This window comes from Oncorhynchus gorbuscha, linkage group LG07, assembly GCF_021184085.1.
Source record: "Oncorhynchus gorbuscha isolate QuinsamMale2020 ecotype Even-year linkage group LG07, OgorEven_v1.0, whole genome shotgun sequence".
NCBI lineage: Eukaryota > Metazoa > Chordata > Actinopteri > Salmoniformes > Salmonidae > Oncorhynchus > Oncorhynchus gorbuscha.
Genome location: NC_060179.1, coordinates 11,859,103 through 11,879,471, shown reverse-complemented (window position 1 = coordinate 11,879,471; position 20,369 = coordinate 11,859,103). Strand labels below are relative to the sequence as shown.

At 45.2% G+C, this 20,369-nt stretch overlaps 2 protein-coding genes across 4 annotated transcripts in view; both read right to left on the bottom strand.

Moving 5' to 3' along the window:
• The window catches only part of LOC124040475 (catenin delta-2-like), an 890,284-nt gene that overhangs the window by 421,859 nt on the left and 448,056 nt on the right, over positions 1–20,369 (bottom strand). The gene's annotated exons all lie outside the window — the stretch shown is intronic.
• Positions 1,188–16,875, bottom strand: LOC124039486 (ropporin-1-like protein). 3 transcript variants are annotated; one of them, XM_046355504.1, is made up of 6 exons: positions 16,822–16,875; positions 15,446–15,578; positions 15,153–15,276; positions 14,398–14,559; positions 13,976–14,151; positions 1,188–1,600 (listed from the first exon to the last, which is right to left on the bottom strand). In XM_046355504.1, the coding sequence occupies exons 2-6, from the start codon at positions 15,574–15,576 to the stop codon at positions 1,537–1,539; spliced, it is 657 nt and encodes a 218-aa protein (XP_046211460.1). In that variant the 5' UTR covers positions 15,577–15,578; positions 16,822–16,875; the 3' UTR covers positions 1,188–1,536. The 3 variants fall into 3 exon arrangements, with proteins under 3 accessions (XP_046211460.1, XP_046211459.1, XP_046211461.1); XM_046355503.1 differs by lacking the exon at positions 16,822–16,875 and adding an exon at positions 15,810–16,477; XM_046355505.1 differs by lacking the exons at positions 1,188–1,600; positions 16,822–16,875 and adding exons at positions 10,260–10,437; positions 15,810–16,512.

Genomic DNA, 20,369 nt, shown 5'->3' with positions numbered 1-20,369 from the left:
GGACATTGTCTGACAGACCAACCAACCTACACATGTCCTCTATGCTTATTTTTATTGTTCAATTTATGGTTATTCTGACCCTTGTTACTGTTGTCCCATTGACAACAGTTCTTATTCTTATTATTTTAATATTATAAATATCCAACGTAAGCTTTGGCAATATGTATATTGTTACATCATGTCAATAAAGTAAATTGAATTGAGAGAGGTGGAGAGAGAGAGGTAGGCAGAGAGAGAGAGAGGTAGGCAGAGAGAGAGAGAGGTAGGCAGAGAGAGAGAGAGAGGGAGAGAGAGAGGTAGGCAGAGAGAGAGAGGGAGAGGTAGGCAGAGAGAGAGAGAGCAAGAGAGAGAGAGGGGTGAGCAGAGAGAGAGGTGGGCAGAGAGAGAGGTGGAGAGAGAGAGGTAGGCAGAGAGAGAGAGAGGTAGGCAGAGAGAGAGAGGGAGAGGTAGGCAGAGAGAGAGAGAGCAAGAGAGAGAGAGGGGTGAGCAGAGAGAGAGGTGGGCAGAGAGAGAGGTGGAGAGAGAGAGGTAGGCAGAGAGAGAGAGAGGTAGGCAGAGAGAGAGAGGTAGGCAGAGAGAGAGAGGGAGAGGTAGGCAGAGAGAGAGAGAGAGCAAGAGAGGGGTGAGCAGAGAGAGAGGTGGGCAGAGAGAGAGATGGAGAGAGAGGTAGGCAGAAAGAGAGAGAGGTAGGCAGAGAGAGAGGGAGAGGTAGGCAGAAAGAGAGAGAGGTAGGCAGAGAGAGAGAGAGGTAGGCAGAGAGAGAGAGCAAGAGAGAGAGAGGAGTGAGCAGAGAGGTGGGCAGAGAGAGAGGTGGAGAGAGAGGTAGGCAGAGAGAGAGAGAGAGGGGTGGGCAGAGAGAGAGAGACATGGAGAGAGGTGGAAAGAGTGCCTCGTAAATGGCAACACCCTTCATTAACACAAGTTGTTTGTATGTGTGCGTACTCGCTCGCATGCATGTGTGTCTGACTGTGTGTGTGTGTGTCTGACTGTGAGTGTGTGTCTGACTGTCTGTGTGTGTGTGTTTGACTGTGAGTGTGTGTCTGACTGTGTGTGTGTGTCTGACTGTGTGTGTGTGTGTCTGACTGTGAGTGTGTGTGTCTGACTGTGAGTGTGTGTGTCTGACTGTGTGTGTGTGTGTCTGACTGTGTGTGTGTGTGTGTACGTACCATTTATTAAAAGACAGCCTATAAATACTATAAAACAACTTTATTCAGTCCCAGGTGGATTGAAAATGCCCAGAACCAAAGTACAAGTAAATAAATAGTCCGTAAGAGTGGACATGGAAACAGATACACATATACTGTCATATCACAGTACAGTATTATAGACAGGCAATAGGCAGACACGTATTTGAATGAGGCTTCCTGTCCTGGGTCCTAGTCACTGCAGTCTGTTGGTCCACAATACAGAAAGCATTATAATTCAGGACAGGGAACATGGGATTTTACTTTTGGGGGTATAACTCATCCCTTCTAATGCTGTTGGACTGGGGGATGACGACAAAAAAGCAGGAATGACTGGTTTCAGGAAAAAAAATCACATTTCAGGAAAAATCACATCCCTGAAGTTCGCTGTCTGCACCATCCCTTCTTGGCATTCCCTAGAGGATGAGAGAGAGAGAGAGGGGAGAGGACTTTAAAACATGAAAATAGTTGCAATAGAGGAGAGAGGGACCTTGCTGTATTGTTAGCTGGGACCTACCCTGACAGCATGTTGCCAGGGGACAAATGCTGTTCTCCCTCATCTTTCCCTCTCTCGTCCATCTCCCTTCCGGTCCAGCTCTGTCCTCTGTTCTCTCTCTTTCTTTCTCTTCCTCCCTCCTCCCTCCTCACTATTCTGTGACAGCGTCACTTCCCCAGAGATGTTGTTTCCCAGAGCCAGGCTGCTGATGTGCAACAAATTCTTCACTGGGACCACAGCCTCTACACACAGACTGGCACTACAGTCTATGGAGCCTTGGGCACAAGCGTCAGTCCTAAGCTACCTAAAGATAATGAAGAGACTAGCACAGCCTAGAAGGGAGAAGTGGGTTACCAGTCCATCTGAAAAGAGGGATTTTGATGTGTCCTGACTTGTGTCCTGGCTAGGTCGCTCCACACTCACACAGTATGGCCCCCTCATGTTTTAGAGCTGTAACTATCCAGAATTAGCTGAATACACAGTACTGCTGGTTAGGACCTATAATACTGTGAATACACAGTACTGCTGGTTAGGACCTATAATACACAGTACTGCTGGTTAGGACCTATAATACACAGTACTGCTGGTTAGAACCTATAATACACAGTACTGCTGGTTAGGACCTATAATACTGTGAATACACAGTACTGCTGGTTAGAACCTATAATACTGTGAATACACAGTAATGCTGGTTAGGACCTATAATACTGTGAATACACAGTACTGCTGGTTAGGACCTATAATACTGTGAATACACAGTAATGCTGGTTAGGACCTATAATACTGTGAATACACAGTACTGCTGGTTAGGACCTATAATACTGTGAATACACAGTACTGCTGGTTAGGTCCTATAATACACAGTACTGCTGGTTAGGTCCTATAATACACAGTACTGCTGGTTAGGACCTATAATAGTGTGAATACACAGTACTGCTGGTTAGGACCTATAATAGTGTGTATTATGGTTACATCCCTTCATTTGGAAAGATAAAGAGGAAAACCCTACTCCGCTAAGCTTGGTCTTACCTGTGCTAGTGTGTGTGTGTTTGTAAACTTGCTCTCTGATGGTGTGTGTTTGTAATTGTTCCCTGTCACAGGTTTGTGTGTTTATGTGTATGTACAGTGGCAAGACAAAGTATGTGAACCCTTTGGAATTACCTGGATTTTTGAATAAATTGTTCATAAAATGTTATATGATCCTTCATCCAAGTCAAAACAATAGACACACAGTCTGCTTAAACTAATAATACAAATAATGACATACCTTGTAAACATTCACAGTTGAGGGTTGGAAAAGTATGTGATCCCTTGGATTTAACAACTGGTTGACCCTCCATTGGCAGCAATAAACTCAACAAAATGTTTTCTGTAGTTGCAGATCAGACCTGCACAACGGTCAGGAGGAATTTTGGACCATTCCTCTTTACAAAACTGTGTCAGTTCAACAATATTCTCGGGATGTCTGGTGTGAACTGCTCTTTTGAAGTCATGTCACAGCGTCTCAATCGGGTTGAGGTCAGGACTCTGACTGGGCCACTCCAGAAGGTCAGGACTCTGACTGGGCCACTCCAGAAGGTCAGGACTCTGACTGGGCCACTCCAGAAGGTCAGGACTCTGACTGGGCCACTCCAGAAGGTCAGGACTCTGACTGGGCCACTCCAGAAGGTCAGGACTCTGACTGGGCCACTCCAGAAGGTCAGGACTCTGACTGGGCCACTCCAGAAGGTCAGGACTCTGACTGGGCCACTCCAGAAGGTCAGGACTCTGACTGGGCCACTCCAGAAGGTCAGGACTCTGACTGGGCCACTCCAGAAGGTCAGGACTCTGACTGGGCCACTCCAGAAGGTCAGGACTCTGACTGAGCCACTCCAGAAGGTCAGGACTCTGACTGAGCCACTCCAGAAGGTCAGGACTCTGACTAGGCCACTCCAGAAGGTCAGGACTCTGACTGGGCCACTCCAGAAGGTGTATTTTCTTCTGTTGAAGTCATTCTGTTGTTGATTTACTTCTGTGTTTTGGGTTGTTGGCCTGTTGCATCACCCAACTTCTGTTGAGCTTCAATTGGCAGACAGACAGCATAGCATTCTCCTGCAAAATGTCTTGATCAATGCAAAAAATGATTTCCCAAGTTTATGATAGCAAGCTGTCCAGGCCCTGAGGAGGCAAAGCAGCCCCAAACCATGATGTTTCCTCCACCATACTTTACAGTTGGGATGAGGTTTTGATGTTTGTGTGCTGGGCCTTTTTTCTCTCCAAATATCCAAACAACTCAACATTAGTTTAATCTGTCTACAGAATATTTTGCCAGTAGAGCTGTGGAACATCCAGATGCTCTTTTGTGAACTTCAGACGTTTTTTGACAGCAGTGGCTTCTTCAGGCGGTGTCCTCCCATGAACACCATTCTTATTTAGTGTTTTACGTATCGTAGACTCTTTAACAGAGATGTTAGAATGTTCCAGAGTTTTCTGTAAGTCTTTAGGTGACATTAGGAGGATTCTTCTCAACCTCATTGAGCATTCTGCTCTGTGCTCTTGCAGTCATCTTTGCAGGACGGCCACTCCTAGGGAGAGTAGCAAGTGCTGAACGTTCTCCATTTAGAGAACTTTTCTTAACGTGGACTGATGAACATCAGATACTGTAGTAACCCGTTTCAGCTTTATGTAAGTCAACTATTCTTCATCTTAGGTCTTCTGAGATCTCTTTTGTTCAAGGCATGGTTCACATCAGGCAATGCTTCTTGTGAATAGCAAACTTACATTTTGTGAGTGTTTTCTATAGGGCAAGGAAGCTCTAACCAATCTCGTCTCATTAATTGGACTCCAGGTTAGCTGACTCCTGAATCCAATTAGCTTTTGGAGAAGTCATTAGCCTAGGGGTTCATACTTTTTTCCAACCTACACTGTGAATGTTTAAATTATGTATTCAATATGGACAAACAAAATACAATCATTTGTGTGTTATTAGTTTAAGCACACTGTGTTCGTCTATTGTTGTGACTAAGATGAAGATCAGATCAAATTTTCTGACTAATTTATGCAGAGATCCAGGTAATTCCAAAGGGTTCACATACATACATACATATATTGTCAAGAAAAAGTATGTAGTGGGGCAAAAAAGTATTTAGTCAGCCACCAATTGTGCAAGTTCTCCCACTTAAAAAGATGAGAGGCCTGTAAATGTCATCATAGGTACACTTAAACTATGACAAACAAAATGGCAAAAAAAAATCCAGAAAATCACATTGTAGGATTTGTAATGAATTTATTTGCAAATTATGGTGGAAAATAAGTACTTGGTCAATAACAAAAGTTTATCTAAATACTTTGTTATATACCCTTTGTTGGCAATGACAGAGGTCAAACATTTTCTGTAAGTCTTCACAAGGTTTTCACACACTATTGCTGGTATTTTGGCCCATTCCTCCATGCAGATCTCCTCTAGAGCAGTGATGTTTTGGGGCTGTTGCTGGGCAACACAGACTTTCAACTCCCTCCAAAGATTTTCTATGGGGTGAAATCTGGAGACTGGCTAGGCCTCTCCAGGACCTTGAAATGCTTCTTACAAAGCCACTCCTTCGTTGCCCGGGCTGTGTGTTTGGGATCATTGTCATGCTGAAAGACCCAGCCATGTTTCATCTTCAATGCCCTTGCAAAATCTCACAATACATGGCCCCATTCATTCTTTCCTTTACACGGATCAGTCGTCCTGGTCCCTTTGCAGAAAAACAGCCCCAAAGCACGATGTTTCCACCCCCATGCTTCACAGTAGGTATAGTGTTCTTTGGATGCAACTCAGCATTCTTTGTCCTCCAAACACGACGAGTTGAGTTTTTACCAAAAAGTTCTATTTTGGTTTCATCTGACCATATGACATTCTCCCAATCTTCTTCTGGATCATCCAAATGCTCTCTAGCAAAATTCAGACGGGCCTGGACATGTACTGGCTTAAGCAGGGGGACACGTCTGGCACTGCAGGATTTGAGTCCCTGGCGGCGTAGTGTGTTACTGATGGTAGGCTTTGTTACTTTGGTCCCAGCTGTCTGCAGGTCATTCACTAGGTCCCCCGGTGTGGTTCTGGGATTTTTGCTCACCGTTCTTGTGATCATTTTGACCCCACGGGGTGAGATCTTGCGTGGCGCCCCAGATCGAGGGAGATTATCAGTGGTCTTGTATGTCTTCCATTTCCTAATAATTGCTCCCATAGTTGATTTCTTCAAACCAAGCTGCTTACCTATTGCAGATTCAGTCTTCCCAGCCTGGTGCAGGTCTACAATTTTGTTTCTGGTGTCCTTTGACAGCTCTTTGGTCTTGGCAATAGTGGAGTTTGGAGTGTGACTGTTTGAGGTTGTGGACAAGTGTCTTCTATACTGATAACAAGTTCAAACAGGTGCCATTAATACAGGTAACGAGTGGAGGACAGAGGAGCATCTTAAAGAAGAAGTTACAGAAATCTTGCTTGTAGGTGACCAAATAGGTGACCAAATACTTATTTTCCACCATAATTTGCAAATAAATTCATAAAAAATCCTACAATGTGATTTTCTGGATTTTTCTCTCTCATTTTGTCTGTCATTGTTGAAGTGTAACTATGATGAAAATTACAGGCATCTCTCATCTTTTTAAGTGGGATAACTTGCACAATTGGTGGCTGACTAAATACTTTTTTGTCCCACTGTATGTATGTATGTATGTATGTATGTATGTATGTATGTATGTATGTATGTATGTATGTATGTGTGTGTGTGTGTGTGTGTGTGTGTGTGTGTGTGTGTGTGTGTGTGTGTGTGTGTGTGTGTGTGTGTGTGTGTGTGTGTGTGTGTGTGTGTGTGTGTGTACTCTGTCAGAGTTGCAGTGGGTGTGTTAGGGATTTAGTGATTTCCTCTCAGTGAGTTGGCTGCTGTTCAGGTTTGGCATCATGCTGCAGTCTGTCTCAGCAGCCAGCCAGCCATTACCTCACTATGAGGTGAGAGTGCTCCCCATCAGTGAGTGTACCTTTGGCATCATGACGTGGTACGTCTTTGCTCCTAGCAGAACTCGGCGAGGGGAAGTGAACTTCTGTGCTCGCATTCTGCCTAAAGACATTTGCCGTATCAACAACACACCCAGAAATCTGCCATTCATTTTCACGTTTGTGCTGAGGAGATCTTAGTCGCACAATTTACCATCTAACTAAGATGTTTGGTGCAGTATTTCTCAATGAAAAGCAGTCGTCTCTCGTTTAATGACAACAAAGACTTCATTGAAGAATCACTACTGTTGACTAATCACTAACGAAGGGGCGTAGACTTCGGGTACTGAACTTCGGCTTGCCTCAAGAAAGAAAATGGTGTGCTCGTCGAACATCCGCAAAAAAATAACTGCCGAACGCAGTCGAACTCCAAATCAAACTAAATGTGACAAAATGTTGTCATAATCTTAACCAATAGGGGTAACATTTACCAAGCTCTTTTCTGCTCCTTCACTCATCATTGTCAAGAGCCAATTAGATCAAATTAGTACTTTACCTAAAAGAGCCAGCAACCAATTAAATCATAGAATTACCTAACCAATCACTGCAAGGACCAAATCAGATGACAGAGTTCATTAAGCGCTGCCAGGAGAAATTCAGATCATAGGCTTATTAAGCAGTGCTGCCAATAGCCAATCGGATGACAGGGTGTTGTGAGGTAAGGGAGTTTATTACATTAGCATCAGGGACATGCTAGCCAGGGAACTAGATTAGCCCAATGAAACCCTGGCACAGATTCAAGAAACACTTTGTCTGGCACGAACACCCCACTGTAAAATCTACATTGATCATCTTTCAAGCATGAAGCAGCCTAACTACAGTGCCAGACAGGCAGATAAAAAGCGTCATCCTCAAACACGGACATATTCTCCAGAGTCACCCCTTGCTTAAAGACTTTGCGTCCAATATCAGAGACTGTAATATCAGAGACTGGGTCGTGCACAGTGTGCTCCCGGGTCCCTTAATGGTTTCTACCACTGCAGTCATTGTTCCAACTCATGTGACACAAAAGTATTCTATCACCCACGTTTGGTTAAAGAATACAAGATAAAATACGTCCTAAATTGTAGTACAACACGTTATTTAAATGCCCAAGTGGGCTTGTTTAAATTGGTCAGACGAAACACGCGCTCAAATTAAGAATAGCTGAGCACAAAACGGCTATCTGCACAAAAAAATATGGACTAGGGGAATGCGCGGCATTACGCAAACACTAATCATGGCTCAGCCTCTAGTTTCTCTGTCCTCCAGAGGAGGGAATATAGTGAGGAAATTGTTAGAGGCACTTTGGAACGACTGCTTAGATTGTGCCGAGACAAAGGGTCTGAATGAATAGCTCCTTTCTGATCTTTCTGTCTTTTGTTTTTCAAGTGGAATGTATGTCTACGGCTCTTGACTGATGATCATACTCGTTTGAATAACCTGTGGCATTGCTGCTACTATACTGACATCTATGATTGATATGATGAATAGAACACTCCCCGGCTGATGAAGGTGAGTCATGCCTAAACGTAAGCCTATTGGTTGTTTCTCTGGTCAATAAATATCAGATTTACCCAGCAACAGAGTGCTTTTTCCTTTATTCTCCTGGAAAGTCACCAGTTGAAGTATCCTGGGTTAAGGAATGATAGTTACTAGTTGAGGTAAGGAATGATAGTTACTAGTTGAAGTATCCTGAGGTAAGGAATGATAGTTACTAGTTGAGGTAAGGAATGATAGTTACTAGTTGAAGTATCCTGGGGTAAGGAATGATAGATACTAGTTGAAGTATCCTGGGCTAAGGAATGATAGTTACTAGTTGTATCCTGGGTAAGGAATGATAGTTACTAGTTGAGGTAAGGAATGATAGTTACTAGTTGAAGTATCCTGGGGTAAGGAATGATAGATACTAGTTGAAGTATCCTGGGCTAAGGAATGATAGTTACTAGTTGAAGTATCCTGGGCTAAGGAATGATAGTTACTAGTTGAAGTATCCTGGGCTAAGGAATGATAGTTACTAGTTGAAGTATCCTGGGCTAAGGAATGATAGTTACTAGTTGAAGTATCCTGGGCTAAGGAATGATAGTTACTAGTTGAGGTAAGGAATGATAGTTACTAGTTGAAGTATCCTGGGGTAAGGAATGATAGATACTAGTTGAAGTATCCTGGGGTAAGGAATGTTTTTTTCGAGCAACTGATGTCCCCTTTTTATTTAAGTTGGGCTGAAGGGCTTTTGAGTAAACCTTTTACACATTGTTCTAACTACAGTTCCCTCAGTAATTATTGGGACAGTGAATCCTTTTTTCTTCTTTTGGCTCTATACTTCAACACTGGAAATCAAGCATGACCAAGGGCTTAAAGTACAGATTGTCCACTTCAATTTGAGGGTATTTTCATCCATATCGGATGAACCGTTTAGAAATTACAGCACTTTTAGAACACAGACACCCCCCATTTTACAGGAGCAAAAGTATTGGGACAACTTAAAGTAGTAAAAAGTATTTGGTCCTACATTTGTTGGATGTATTTTCTGTTTGTTTTGGATTATGTTATGCCTAATACAAATTGAACGGTAAATCCTGTATTGTGTCATTTTGGGGTCACTTTTATAAAAACACAAATACCATACCCCCAAAACGTCACCATTACAATAACAGGATAGGTTAGCATTTATATGTACTTTAATAAACATCAAGTGAATTTGTCCCAATACTTTTGGTCCCCTAAAACAGGGGGACTATGTACAAAAAAAGTGCTGTAATTTCTAAACAGTTCACCTGATACGAATACCCTCAAATTAAAGTTGACAGTCTGCACTTAATCCTCAAAGTCATTGTTTGATTTCAAATCCAAATGGTTGGAAGTATAGAGCCAACTGAAGAATGCTTCAGTGTCCCAGTAATTACAGCACTGTAGGTCATCCACTACATGAGTAATGAGAGAGTTCCATAGGTTGTCAAACTGAGCTGTAGTAACACTTCCTCTTCATACATGATGACTGTATGGGAAAGAGAGTCAAATTAGTCTGGTTTGATTCCTGTGTTCCACCACTATACTGATGTGTTCACTGGCTTTCACTACCACAGACGGGCAATAGACTGTGCCTTACAGCATGTGTTACTGGGTACTAGTCTACTAGTGTCAGCTAGGCCCCAGAGCATCTGTTCACAGCTGTCTCATTCACTAGCCTTATAACTGTTGTACTACTGTGAACACTATCTCCATTTCACAAGAACTAGCAGACAGACAGAGACAGACTCCCTCCCTCACTCACTGGCTAAATGAATATGCCAAGTTGAAAAAGAATGCAACAGGCACTTCATTGACAAGGCATGAGCATGACAAATTAACTATCGACTAACCTGTCAAGGCAGGAGCAGGAGTGGTTCTCATTGGTTCTAGTGACACTGACCTACATTCACACGCAGTACAGTAGACCTTCCATGTTATATCACAGCAACTCTGTCTGATGTAACAATAAGATATGAACCAAACTCAACTGCCTGGGAAATCATTCAAGCAACTGGGTATCACTACTGTACAGATCTGAGCTTTAACAGGAAATACATCAACTGATCGTGATTCCATGGGGATTTAGAGAAGATTATTTATTTGTAGAATAAGTAGTAAAGCCAATTCCTTCCTGCTACTCTCTGTTTCTTCCTGCTCTTTCCTGTCCTTTTCGTCTCTCCCTCAATCTCTCCTATTATCTAAATTTTTTGCGGCTGTAGAAGTTGGCCAGCTGAATCATCCCATTCTGCTTGGTGCTGTAAACCACAAGAAACACACAAAGTAAAGCAGAGAGAGGTAGAGAGAGGTAGAAAGAGAGAGAAGGAGAGAGATAATGTGTAAGAGAGGTAATGGTAGTGAGAAAAGTAGAGGTCGAGAGAAAAGTAGAGGCAGAGAAAGATAGAGGTAGAAAGAGATAATGTGTAAGAGGTAAAGGTAGAGAGGGAGAGGTAGAGAGAGAGAGGTAGAGGAAGAGAGAGGTAGAGTGAGGAAGAGAGAAGGGTAGAGCGAGGTAGAGCGAAAGGTAGAGCGAGGTAGAGAGAAAGGTAGAGTGAGGTAGATGAAGAGAAAGGTAGAGTGAGGTAGAGGAAGAGAGAAAGGTAGAGTGAGGTAGAGGAAGAGAGAAAGGTAGAGTGAGGTAGATGAAGAAAGGTAGAGCGAGGTAGATGAAGAGAGAAAGGTAGAGCGAGGTAGAGAGAAAGGTAGAGCGAGGTAGAGAGAAAGGTAGAGCGAGGTAGAGAGAAAGGTAGAGCGAGGTAGAGAGAAAGGTAGAGCGAGGTAGAGAGAAAGGTAGAGTGAGGTAGAGGTAGAGAGTAAGGTAGAGCGAGGTAGATGAAGAGAAAGGTAGAGCGAGGTAGAGGAAGAGAGAAAGGTAGAGCGAGGTAGAGGAAGAGAGAAAGGTAGAGCGAGGTAGATGAAGAGAGAAAGGTAGAGCGAGGTAGATGAAGAGAGAAAGGTAGAGCGAGGTAGATGAAGAGAGAAAGGTAGAGCGATGTAGAGAGAAAGGTAGAGCGAGGTAGATGTAGAGAGAAAGGTAGAGTGAGGTAGATGAAGAGAGAAAGGTAGAGCGAGGTAGAGAGAAAGGTAGAGCGAGGTAGAGAGAAAGGTAGAGCGAGGTAGAGAGTAAGGTAGAGCGAGGTAGAGAGAAAGGTAGAGTGAGGTAGAGGGAGGTAGATGAAGAGAGAAAGGTAGAGTGAGGTAGAGTGAGGTAGAGAGAAAGGTAGAGTGAGGTAGAGAGAAAGGTAGAGTGAGGTAGAGAGAAAGGTAGAGGTAGAGGTAGAGAGAAAGGTAGAGTGAGGTAGAGGTAGAGAGAAAGGTAGAGTGAGGTAGAGAGAAAGGTAGAGTGAGGTAGAGAGAAAGGTAGAATGAGGTAGAGGAAGAGAGAAAGGTAGAGTGAGGTAGAGAGAAAGGTAGAGTGAGGTAGAAAGGTAGAGGGGTAGAGGAAGAGAGGTAGAGTGGGGAGAAAGGTAGAGTGAGGTAGAGGAAGAGCGAAAGGTAGAGTGGGGTAGAGGAAGAGCGAAAGGTAGAGTGGGGTAGAGGAAGAGCGAAAGGTAGAGGAAGAGCGAAAGGTAGAGTGGGGTAGAGGAAGAGCGAAAGGTAGAGTGGGGTAGAGGTAGAGAGAAAGGTAGAGTGAGGTAGAGGAAGAGCGAAAGGTAGAGTGGGGTAGAGAGAAAGGTAGAGTGAGGTAGAGGGAGAGCGAAAGGTAGAGTGGGGTAGAGGAAGAGCGAAAGGTAGAGTGGGGTAGAGAGAAAGGTAGAGTGAGGTAGAGGAAGAGCGAAAGGTAGAGTGGGGTAGAGAGAAAGGTAGAGTGAGGTAGAGGAAGAGCGAAAGGTAGTGGGGTAGAGAGAAAGGTAGAGTGGGGTAGAGGTAGAGAGAAAGGTAGAGTGAGGTAGAGGAAGAGCGAAAGGTAGAGTGGGGTAGAGGTACAGAGGTAGATCTGCAGTTTTTCTCTTGTTACGTCAGTCACAGACAGTCACTCAATTAGCCCATGTCAGGTAACATGCCCAGGGGCCCTGACCTCCAGGGGGCCACCATTGATTTACAGTGCCTTGCGAAAGTATTCGGCCCCCTTGAACTTTGCGACCTTTTGCCACATTTCAGGCTTCAAACATAAATATATAAAACTGTATTTTTTGTGAACAATCAACAACAAGTGGGACACAATCATGAAGTGGAACGACATTTATTGGATATTTCAAACTTTTTTAACAAATCAAAAACTGAAAAATTGGGCGTGCAAAATTATTCAGCCCCCTTAAGTTAATACTTTGTAGCGCCACCTTTTGCTGCGATTACAGCTGTAAGTCGCTTGGGGTATGTCTCTATCAGTTTTGCACATCGAGAGACTGACATTTTTTCCCATTCCTCCTTGCAAAACAGCTCGAGCTCAGTGAGGTTGGATGGAGAGCATTTGTGAACAGCAGTTTTCAGTTCTTTCCACAGATTCTCAATTGGATTCAGGTCTGGACTTTGACTTGGCCATTCTAACACCTGGATATGTTTATTTTTGAACCATTCCATTGTAGATGTTGCTTTATGTTTTGGATCATTGTCTTGTTGGAAGACAAATCTCCGTCCCAGTCTCAGGTCTTTTGCAGACTCCATCAGGTTTTCTTCCAGAATGGTCCTGTATTTGGCTCCATCCATCTTCCCATCAATTTTAACCATCTTCCCTGTCCCTGCTGAAGAAAAGAGAAAAGCAGGCCCAAACCATGATGCTGCCACCACCGTGTTTGACAGTGGGGTGGTGTGTTCAGGGTGATGGGCTGTGTTGCTTTTACGCCAAACATAACGTTTTGCATTGTTGCCAAAAAGTTCAATTTTAGTTTCATCTGACCAGAGCACCTTCTTCCACATGTTTGGTGTGTCTCCCAGGTGGCTTGTGGCAAACTTTAAATGACACTTTTTATGGATATCTTTAAGAAATGGCTTTCTTCTTGCCACTCTTCCATAAAGGCCAGATTTGTGCAATATACGACTGATTGTTGTCCTATGGACAGAGTGTCCCACCTCAGCTGTAGATCTCTGCAGTTCATCCAGAGTGATCATGGGCCTCTTGGCTGCATCTCTGATCAGTCTTCTCCTTGTATGAGCTGAAAGTTTAGAGGGACGGCCAGGTCTTGGTAGATTTGCAGTGGTCTGATACTCCTTCCATTTCAATATTATCGCTTGCACAGTGCTCCTTGGGATGTTTAAAGCTTCGGAAATATTTTTGTATCCAAATCCGCCTTTAAACTTCTTCACAACAGTATCTCGGACCTGCCTGGTGTGTTCCTTGTTCTTCATGATGCTCTCTGCGCTTTTAACGGACCTCTGAGACTATCACAGTGCAGGTGCATTTATACGGAGACTTGATTACACACAGGTGGATTGTATTTATCATCATTAGTCATTTAGGTCAACATTGGATCATTCAGAGATCCTCACTGAACTTCTGGAGAGAGTTTGCTGCACTGAAAGTAAAGGGGCTGAATAATTTTGCACGCCCAATTTTTCAGTTTTTCATTTGTTAAAAAAGTTTGAAATATCCAATAAATGTTGTTCCACTTCATGATTGTGTCCCACTTGTTGTTGATTCTTCACAAAAAAATACAGTTTTATATCTTTATGTTTGAAGCCTGAAATGTGGCAAAAGGTCGCAAAGTTCAAGGTGGCCGAATACTTTCGCAAGGCACTGTAGTTAGTGATTCTCACTCAGATATCATATTAACAAGGAATAAGTCATGGCAAAATGTGTAGAATTGCAGGAAATGAGTGTGTGCAGATAGAGAGAGTGTAGGGTAGTGTACCACTCACACAGACTCCTGCAGGCTGCTTAGGAAGCTGTCTATCTGGTCCTGGGGGATCTCTCCGTCCAGGTGGGCCAGGTAAGTGTACAGCCCTACGAATGTATCAAAGGGGATCCTCGCCGCTCCACCCTCCTCATTCTCCGTCAGGATTTCACACGCATACTTCAGGGCACTGATGATGGTCTGAACACACACACACACACACACACACACACACACACACACACACACACACACACACACACACACACACACACACACACACACACACACACACACACACACACACACACACACACACACACACACACACCAGAAAAGCCTGGGCCATCAAGACAGTGCAATACTGCCATCATGTGGTATTTGCTAGCACGACACCACAGTTTCTCTCTGAAAACTGACAGACAGATATCGGAGCCAGGGACTCACCCCTCCCAGAGCGCTGCAGCCCAGGGCGAAGAACTGCATCCAGTGGATGTTGTCGTTGAAGTTCCCCAGGGCCAGCAGAGTGTCCAGCTGCTCTGAGGGCAGACACAGACCCTTCCACTTCTGCTGCAGCTCCTCCTTACTGATCGTCTCCTTAGGGGCCAGCTACATTCACAGGGACAGAGAGGAAGGAGGGAGAAAGAGGCAGGAGAGGTCATCTTTTCTTTTACAACAATAGAAGCCAGCGACATACAGGGAGAGAAAGAGAGGTACCTTAACATCCTACCATAGAGGGGGAGAGGCAGGGAAGGACTTTCAGCACACCTGAGATCAATGTGTCAGTCAGTGAGTACCTGTTTGTGTAGGACCTTCAGCAGGCCTGGAGTCAGTCAGTCAGTCAGCGAGTACCTGTTTGTGTAGGACCTTCAGCAGGCCTGGATTCAGTCTGTCAGTCAGTCAGTGAGTACCTGTTTGTGTAGGACCTTCAGCAGGCCTGGATTCAGTCTGTCAGTCAGTCAGTGAGTACCAGTTTGTGTAGGACCTTCAGCAGGCCTGGAGTCAGTCAGTCAGTGAGTACTTGTTTGTTTAGTATCTTCAGCAGGCCTGGAGTCAGTCAGTCAGTCAGTCAGTCAGTCAGTGAGTACCTGTTTGTGTAGGATCTTCAGCAGGCCTGGAGTCAGTCAGTCAGTCAGTGAGTACCTGTTTGTGTAGGACCTTCAGCAGGCCTGGAGTCAGTCAGTCAGTCAGTCAGTGAGTACCTGTTTGTGTAGGACCTTCAGCAGGCCTGGAGTCAATCCGGTATCAGTCTTCTGTGTGGCAACGGGCATCTCCAGCCTATCTTTGACTGGCAGAGTGTCTCCTTTGGACAGGGCAGAGAAGTACCTGATAGAACAACAAACATTTAAATGAAACAACAATTGTACTTTACCCTGGCCATTATCTATGCTCAGCAACTGGGTAGTTTACAAGGCCACAGTCCTACCATCTGAACCATAAAAGCTGGGCTCTCTTAGTTGTACAGTCACATCCAGGGAGGCTAGGCTGTACTTACGCTGCAGACCACTGTAGTATGTCATGCGGTTGGGTTCTGATTGCAGCTTTGGTGAACTGTTTGAGAATGTCTGGTAGTTCAGGGGGGATGTTGATTTGCTGTTCACAGTACATAGTATCTGGAGGAGGCATTGCTGGGAAATATAGTGGACATGAAATGTTATTCATAGTTTTCAAGACGTGATAGTCAATCTAACATTAGTATAAACTATAGCCAATGAATGTGCCTATCATTACAGAAGACTATATTGTAACAGACGTTAGCTATCTGAACCACACGAATGAGATGACAGCCTTAACGTTCAGCAGACAGAAGATGGCTGACAAAGTCGTATAATCAATTTACTTTCTACAAAAACTCTTACCTGAATACTAATCGAATATCTTTCTTGTTGATAAAAAAACAACAACAAAAAACAAAACAAGTAAGAGAGTTAATTTGCTAAAATTATATAAAAGTGGTTTGTTTAGAGATCGACCAACTTCATTTTCAATCCATAGCAACTTAACGTTTGCAGTCAACGTCACATAGCAACAGCAACCCTCGGTGATTGGACCAGAAAGAAGTCAGGACTTCCCCGCAAAATATTTGTTCCGCCACCGGAAGGCGATGTGAACAAAGGCAAACACCGCGTCGTTACAGACGCTTGATATGTGCTTGTTCGTAAATCTGGAGTGCGCTCAGAGCGTCCGTAAAGTCAAGAGTTTTGTCAGATTGTACGTCCGTAAAGTCAGAGTTTTGTCAGATTGTACGTCCGTAAAGTCAGAGTTTTGTCAGATTGTGCGTCCGTAAAGTCAGAGCGGAACTGGACGCTCTGGCCGAGTAGGGTTGATCGGAGCGTTCTGACCTCAACACCCAAATTAACGTTGCCTAGCTTTCAAGCTAATTCCAAACACCAATGAAAGAACATCTCACTCTGACCATTTCACTCCCCCTGGCAGAGCTGGTTAGGCTGTTTTCATGTTATCCAGAGCGACTGTGCTGCTGGCAACAATTGAATTATGCTTTTATTTTGTCGACGGTTTACTGACACCGGCCATATTCATCAGTTATTCTGCGCTCTGGCACACAGACGAGAGTAGATAGCCAGGGTGAATTTACGAACGCACCCTTAAGTCAAATCAAATTGTATTTGTCACATGCTTCGTAAACAGGTGTAGACCGTCAAACGCTTACTTTACGGGTCCTTTTCCAAACAATGCAGAGTTAAAGATAAATATCATAAAAAATATAAATAGTGACACGAGGAACAAATACACGAATAACGAGTAAAAGTAACATGGCTGTATACAGGGGTCGGAGTTAAGTGACTACAGAACAGGATAGATAAGACAATGGCAGCAGCAGTGTGTGTGGTGAGCGTGAAAGTGACTTACGTCAGTGTGCATTTTGTGTGTTGGTGTTTCGTTATGTGGGAAGAGTCCAAAAGGTCAATGCCGATATTTAGTAATCATGTTAAGCAGTCTTATATATACACTTAGCCGCAGGGAGGGGTCGTTCAAAAGAAATGGCCAGCCCTGAAGATGTCTATCGGGTCCACTAAAACAGAACTAGTGAATGTCTAGTACAGTTGATCTAATAATAATTGTGGAATATAAAAAAAAAACTTGCTTGATACGTTTTCCAGTTTCTTGAAATACTTTGTAAAAACTTAAATGTTTTATGAATTCCTTTTCCATTTTATTAGACACTCTTATCCAAAGCAACTTGCAAAGGTGAGTGCAAACAGTTTCATACTGGTCCCCAGTGGGAATCCAACCTACAACCCTGGCTACTAAGCCACATCATCACAAACCACAATTTTTTTAATTTGTGGTGATGGAAAATCTACAGGTACAAACCTAGATGACCAGCGTACATTGAGTGGATTGTAAGGATGGTAAATTAGATTAATACTGCACACAAAGTAATTGTTTTCCATGTTATTTGATCAAGAACAATATTTTATTTCATGTGGATGTTTTGTGTCTTTGCCCATAACTTTGCACCTTATAATGTAAATGTTTGAGGATGGGGTTGTGTTCTTTATGGATCCCATTAGAATGACATCACAGAGAAAGAGACAGGGTTGTGTTCTTTATGGATCCCATTAGAATGACATCACAGAGAAAGAGACAGGGTTGTGTTCTTTATGGATCCCATTAGAATGACATCACAGAGAAAGAGACAGGGTTGTGTTCTTTATGGATCCCATTAGAATGACATCACAGAGAAAGAGACAGGGTTGTGTTCTTTATGGATCCCATTAGAATGACATCACAGAGAAAGAGACAGGGTTGTGTTCTTTATGGATCCCATTAGAATGACATCACAGAGAAAGAGACAGGGTTGTGTTCTTTATGGATCCCATTAGAATGACATCACAGAGAAAGAGACAGGGCAACAACTCTTACAACTATTCAATCCTCCAAGATTCTGTTCTTAACTATACAAAGAGAAGTCTATGGCTTAGGTGGCTGGAGTCTGAATGGTTTGGGCCTTCTTCTGACACCGCCTGGAAGGGAGCTTGGCTCCAGGGATGTACTGGGCCGTACTCACCACCCTCTGTAGCGCCTTGTGGTTGGGTGCCTTGCAGTTGACATACCAAGCCGTAATGCAGCCAGTCAAGATGCTCTTAAATTGTGCAGCAATAGAACTGAGGTTCTGAGGGCTCATGCCAAATCTTTTCAGCCCTCTGAAGGGGAAGAGACGCTGTCGTGCCCTCTTCACAACTGTGTTTCTTGTGTGTGAACATTGTTAATTCCTTAGTGATGTGGACACCAAGGAACTTGAAGATCTCGACACGCTCCACCACAGCCCCATGGATGTATATGGGGTTGTGCTCGCCCATCCGTTTCCTGTTGTCCACAATCAGCTCCTTTGGTCTGGCTGACGTTGTCCTGGCAGTGTCTGACCTTCCTATAGGCTGCCTCATCATCCTTGTAACTTCCCTACCCTAAACCCTAACCAGACATTTATAACTAAACCTTCATCCTTGTTTATAACTAATATATTCCTAATTAACCATTGCTTCTTGTTCCATCTGTGCCCTAACTCTTACAGTTTACATTTAAACCTCAATGGGTTGACGTCTGAGTTAGACATCCCAAGAATCCCATTTAGTCTTTTCCGTTTATACATGGACAACCTGTCTGCTCAGAAGAGAAACATTTCAACAATAACACAGTCATACCAAGGCAAAGAATCATCAATATAACTTTTATTATTAAACTTCTGTTTGAAAATACAAGTTTACCTTCATCACCTCAGATGAAAAGAAAAGCTAATGGCATCACTATTTGGTGACAGAGAATCAGAATAGACAACTGGAAAACAGACAGCAATAGGATCACCCTCCACCCACCATACAATAAGACCGTGATCTATTGACTGACTAACACCATTTCCAGTACAGAGGTTATTTCCAATTATGGTTATGATCAATCCCTTTCAGGTTCTAACTTGTATGAAGGGCTGTGTGGGACATTCAGCATGGCCAAGTTCTCTCCCTTGCACGCGCACACACTCTTTCTCTCTCTCAAATGCACACACACAGAGCGTATAAAAAAAACCCAGCAATCACGATGAAACAATAATCAAGGTTTAAAATTTAAAACACAGGTAATAGAACTTCTCCAAATGTGCTGATCGGTTTGAACTGTTTGTTGAAACTAGTTACTAGCTAGACATGCCTCCATCCTGCTCCTACCCCCCTTCCATCCTGCTCCTACTACCCCTCCTCCCTCCATCCTGCTCCTACCCCCCACCATCCTGCTCCTACACCCCCACCATCCTGCTCCTACACCCCCACCATCCTGCTCCTACTACCCCTCCTCCCTCCATCCTGCTCCTACCCCCCCCCCTCCTCCTACCCCCTCCGCCCTGCTCTCCCCCTCCTCCCTCCTCCTACCCCCTCCGCCCTCCAGCCTGCTCCCCCTCCGCCCTGCCCCCCTCCGCTCTTCATCCTGCCCCCTCCTCCCTGCTCCTACCCTCCGCCCTCCTCCCTGCTCCTACCCCCTTCCTCCCTCCTCCTACCCCCTCCACCCTCCATCCTGCTCCTACCCCCTGCTCCCTGCTCCTACCTCCTCCCTCCTCCTACCCCCCCTCTGCCCTCCATCCTCCTCCTACCCCCCCGCCCTGCTCCTACCCCCTCCTCCCTGCTCCTACCCCCCTCCTCCCTGCTCCTACCCCCATCCTCCCTCCAACCTGCTCCCCCCCCCCTCCGCCCTACATCCTGCTCCTACCCCCTCCATCCTGCTCCTACCCCCTCCTCTCTGCTCCTACCCCCCTCCTCCCTCCTCCCTGCTCCTACCCCCCATCCTCCCTCCAACCTGCTCCCCCCTCCGCCCTACATCCTGCTCCTACCCCCCTCCATCCTGCTCCTACCCCCCCCCTCCTCTCTGCTCCTACCCCCCTCCTCCCTCTCCCCTGCTCCTACCCCCTCCGCCCTCCATCCTTCTCCTCCCCTCCCTCTGCCCTCCTCCCTGCTCCTACCCCCTCCAACCTGCTCCTACCCCCCATCATCCCTGCTCCCTGGTCCTACCCCCCATCCTCCCTCCTCCCTGGTCCTACCCCCCCCCTCCTCCCTGGTCCTACCCCCCTCCTCCCTCCTCCCTGGTCCTCCCCCCTCCGCCCCTCCTCCCTGCTCCTACCCCCCCTCCCTCCTCCTACCCCCCTCCGCCCTGCATCCTGCTCCTACCCCCCTCCGCCCTCCATCCTGCTCCTACCCCCTCCTCCCTGCTCCTACCCCCTCCTCCCCCTCCATCCTGCTCCTACCCCCCTCCGCCCTGCTCCTACCCCCCTCCTCCCTGCTCCTACCCCCCTCCTCCCTGCTCCTACCCCCCTCCTAGCCCCCCTCCTCCCTGATCCTACCCCCACTCCCTCCAACCTGCTCCTCCCCTCCTCCCTACTCCCACCCCCTCCTCCTACCATCCTCCTCCCTCCA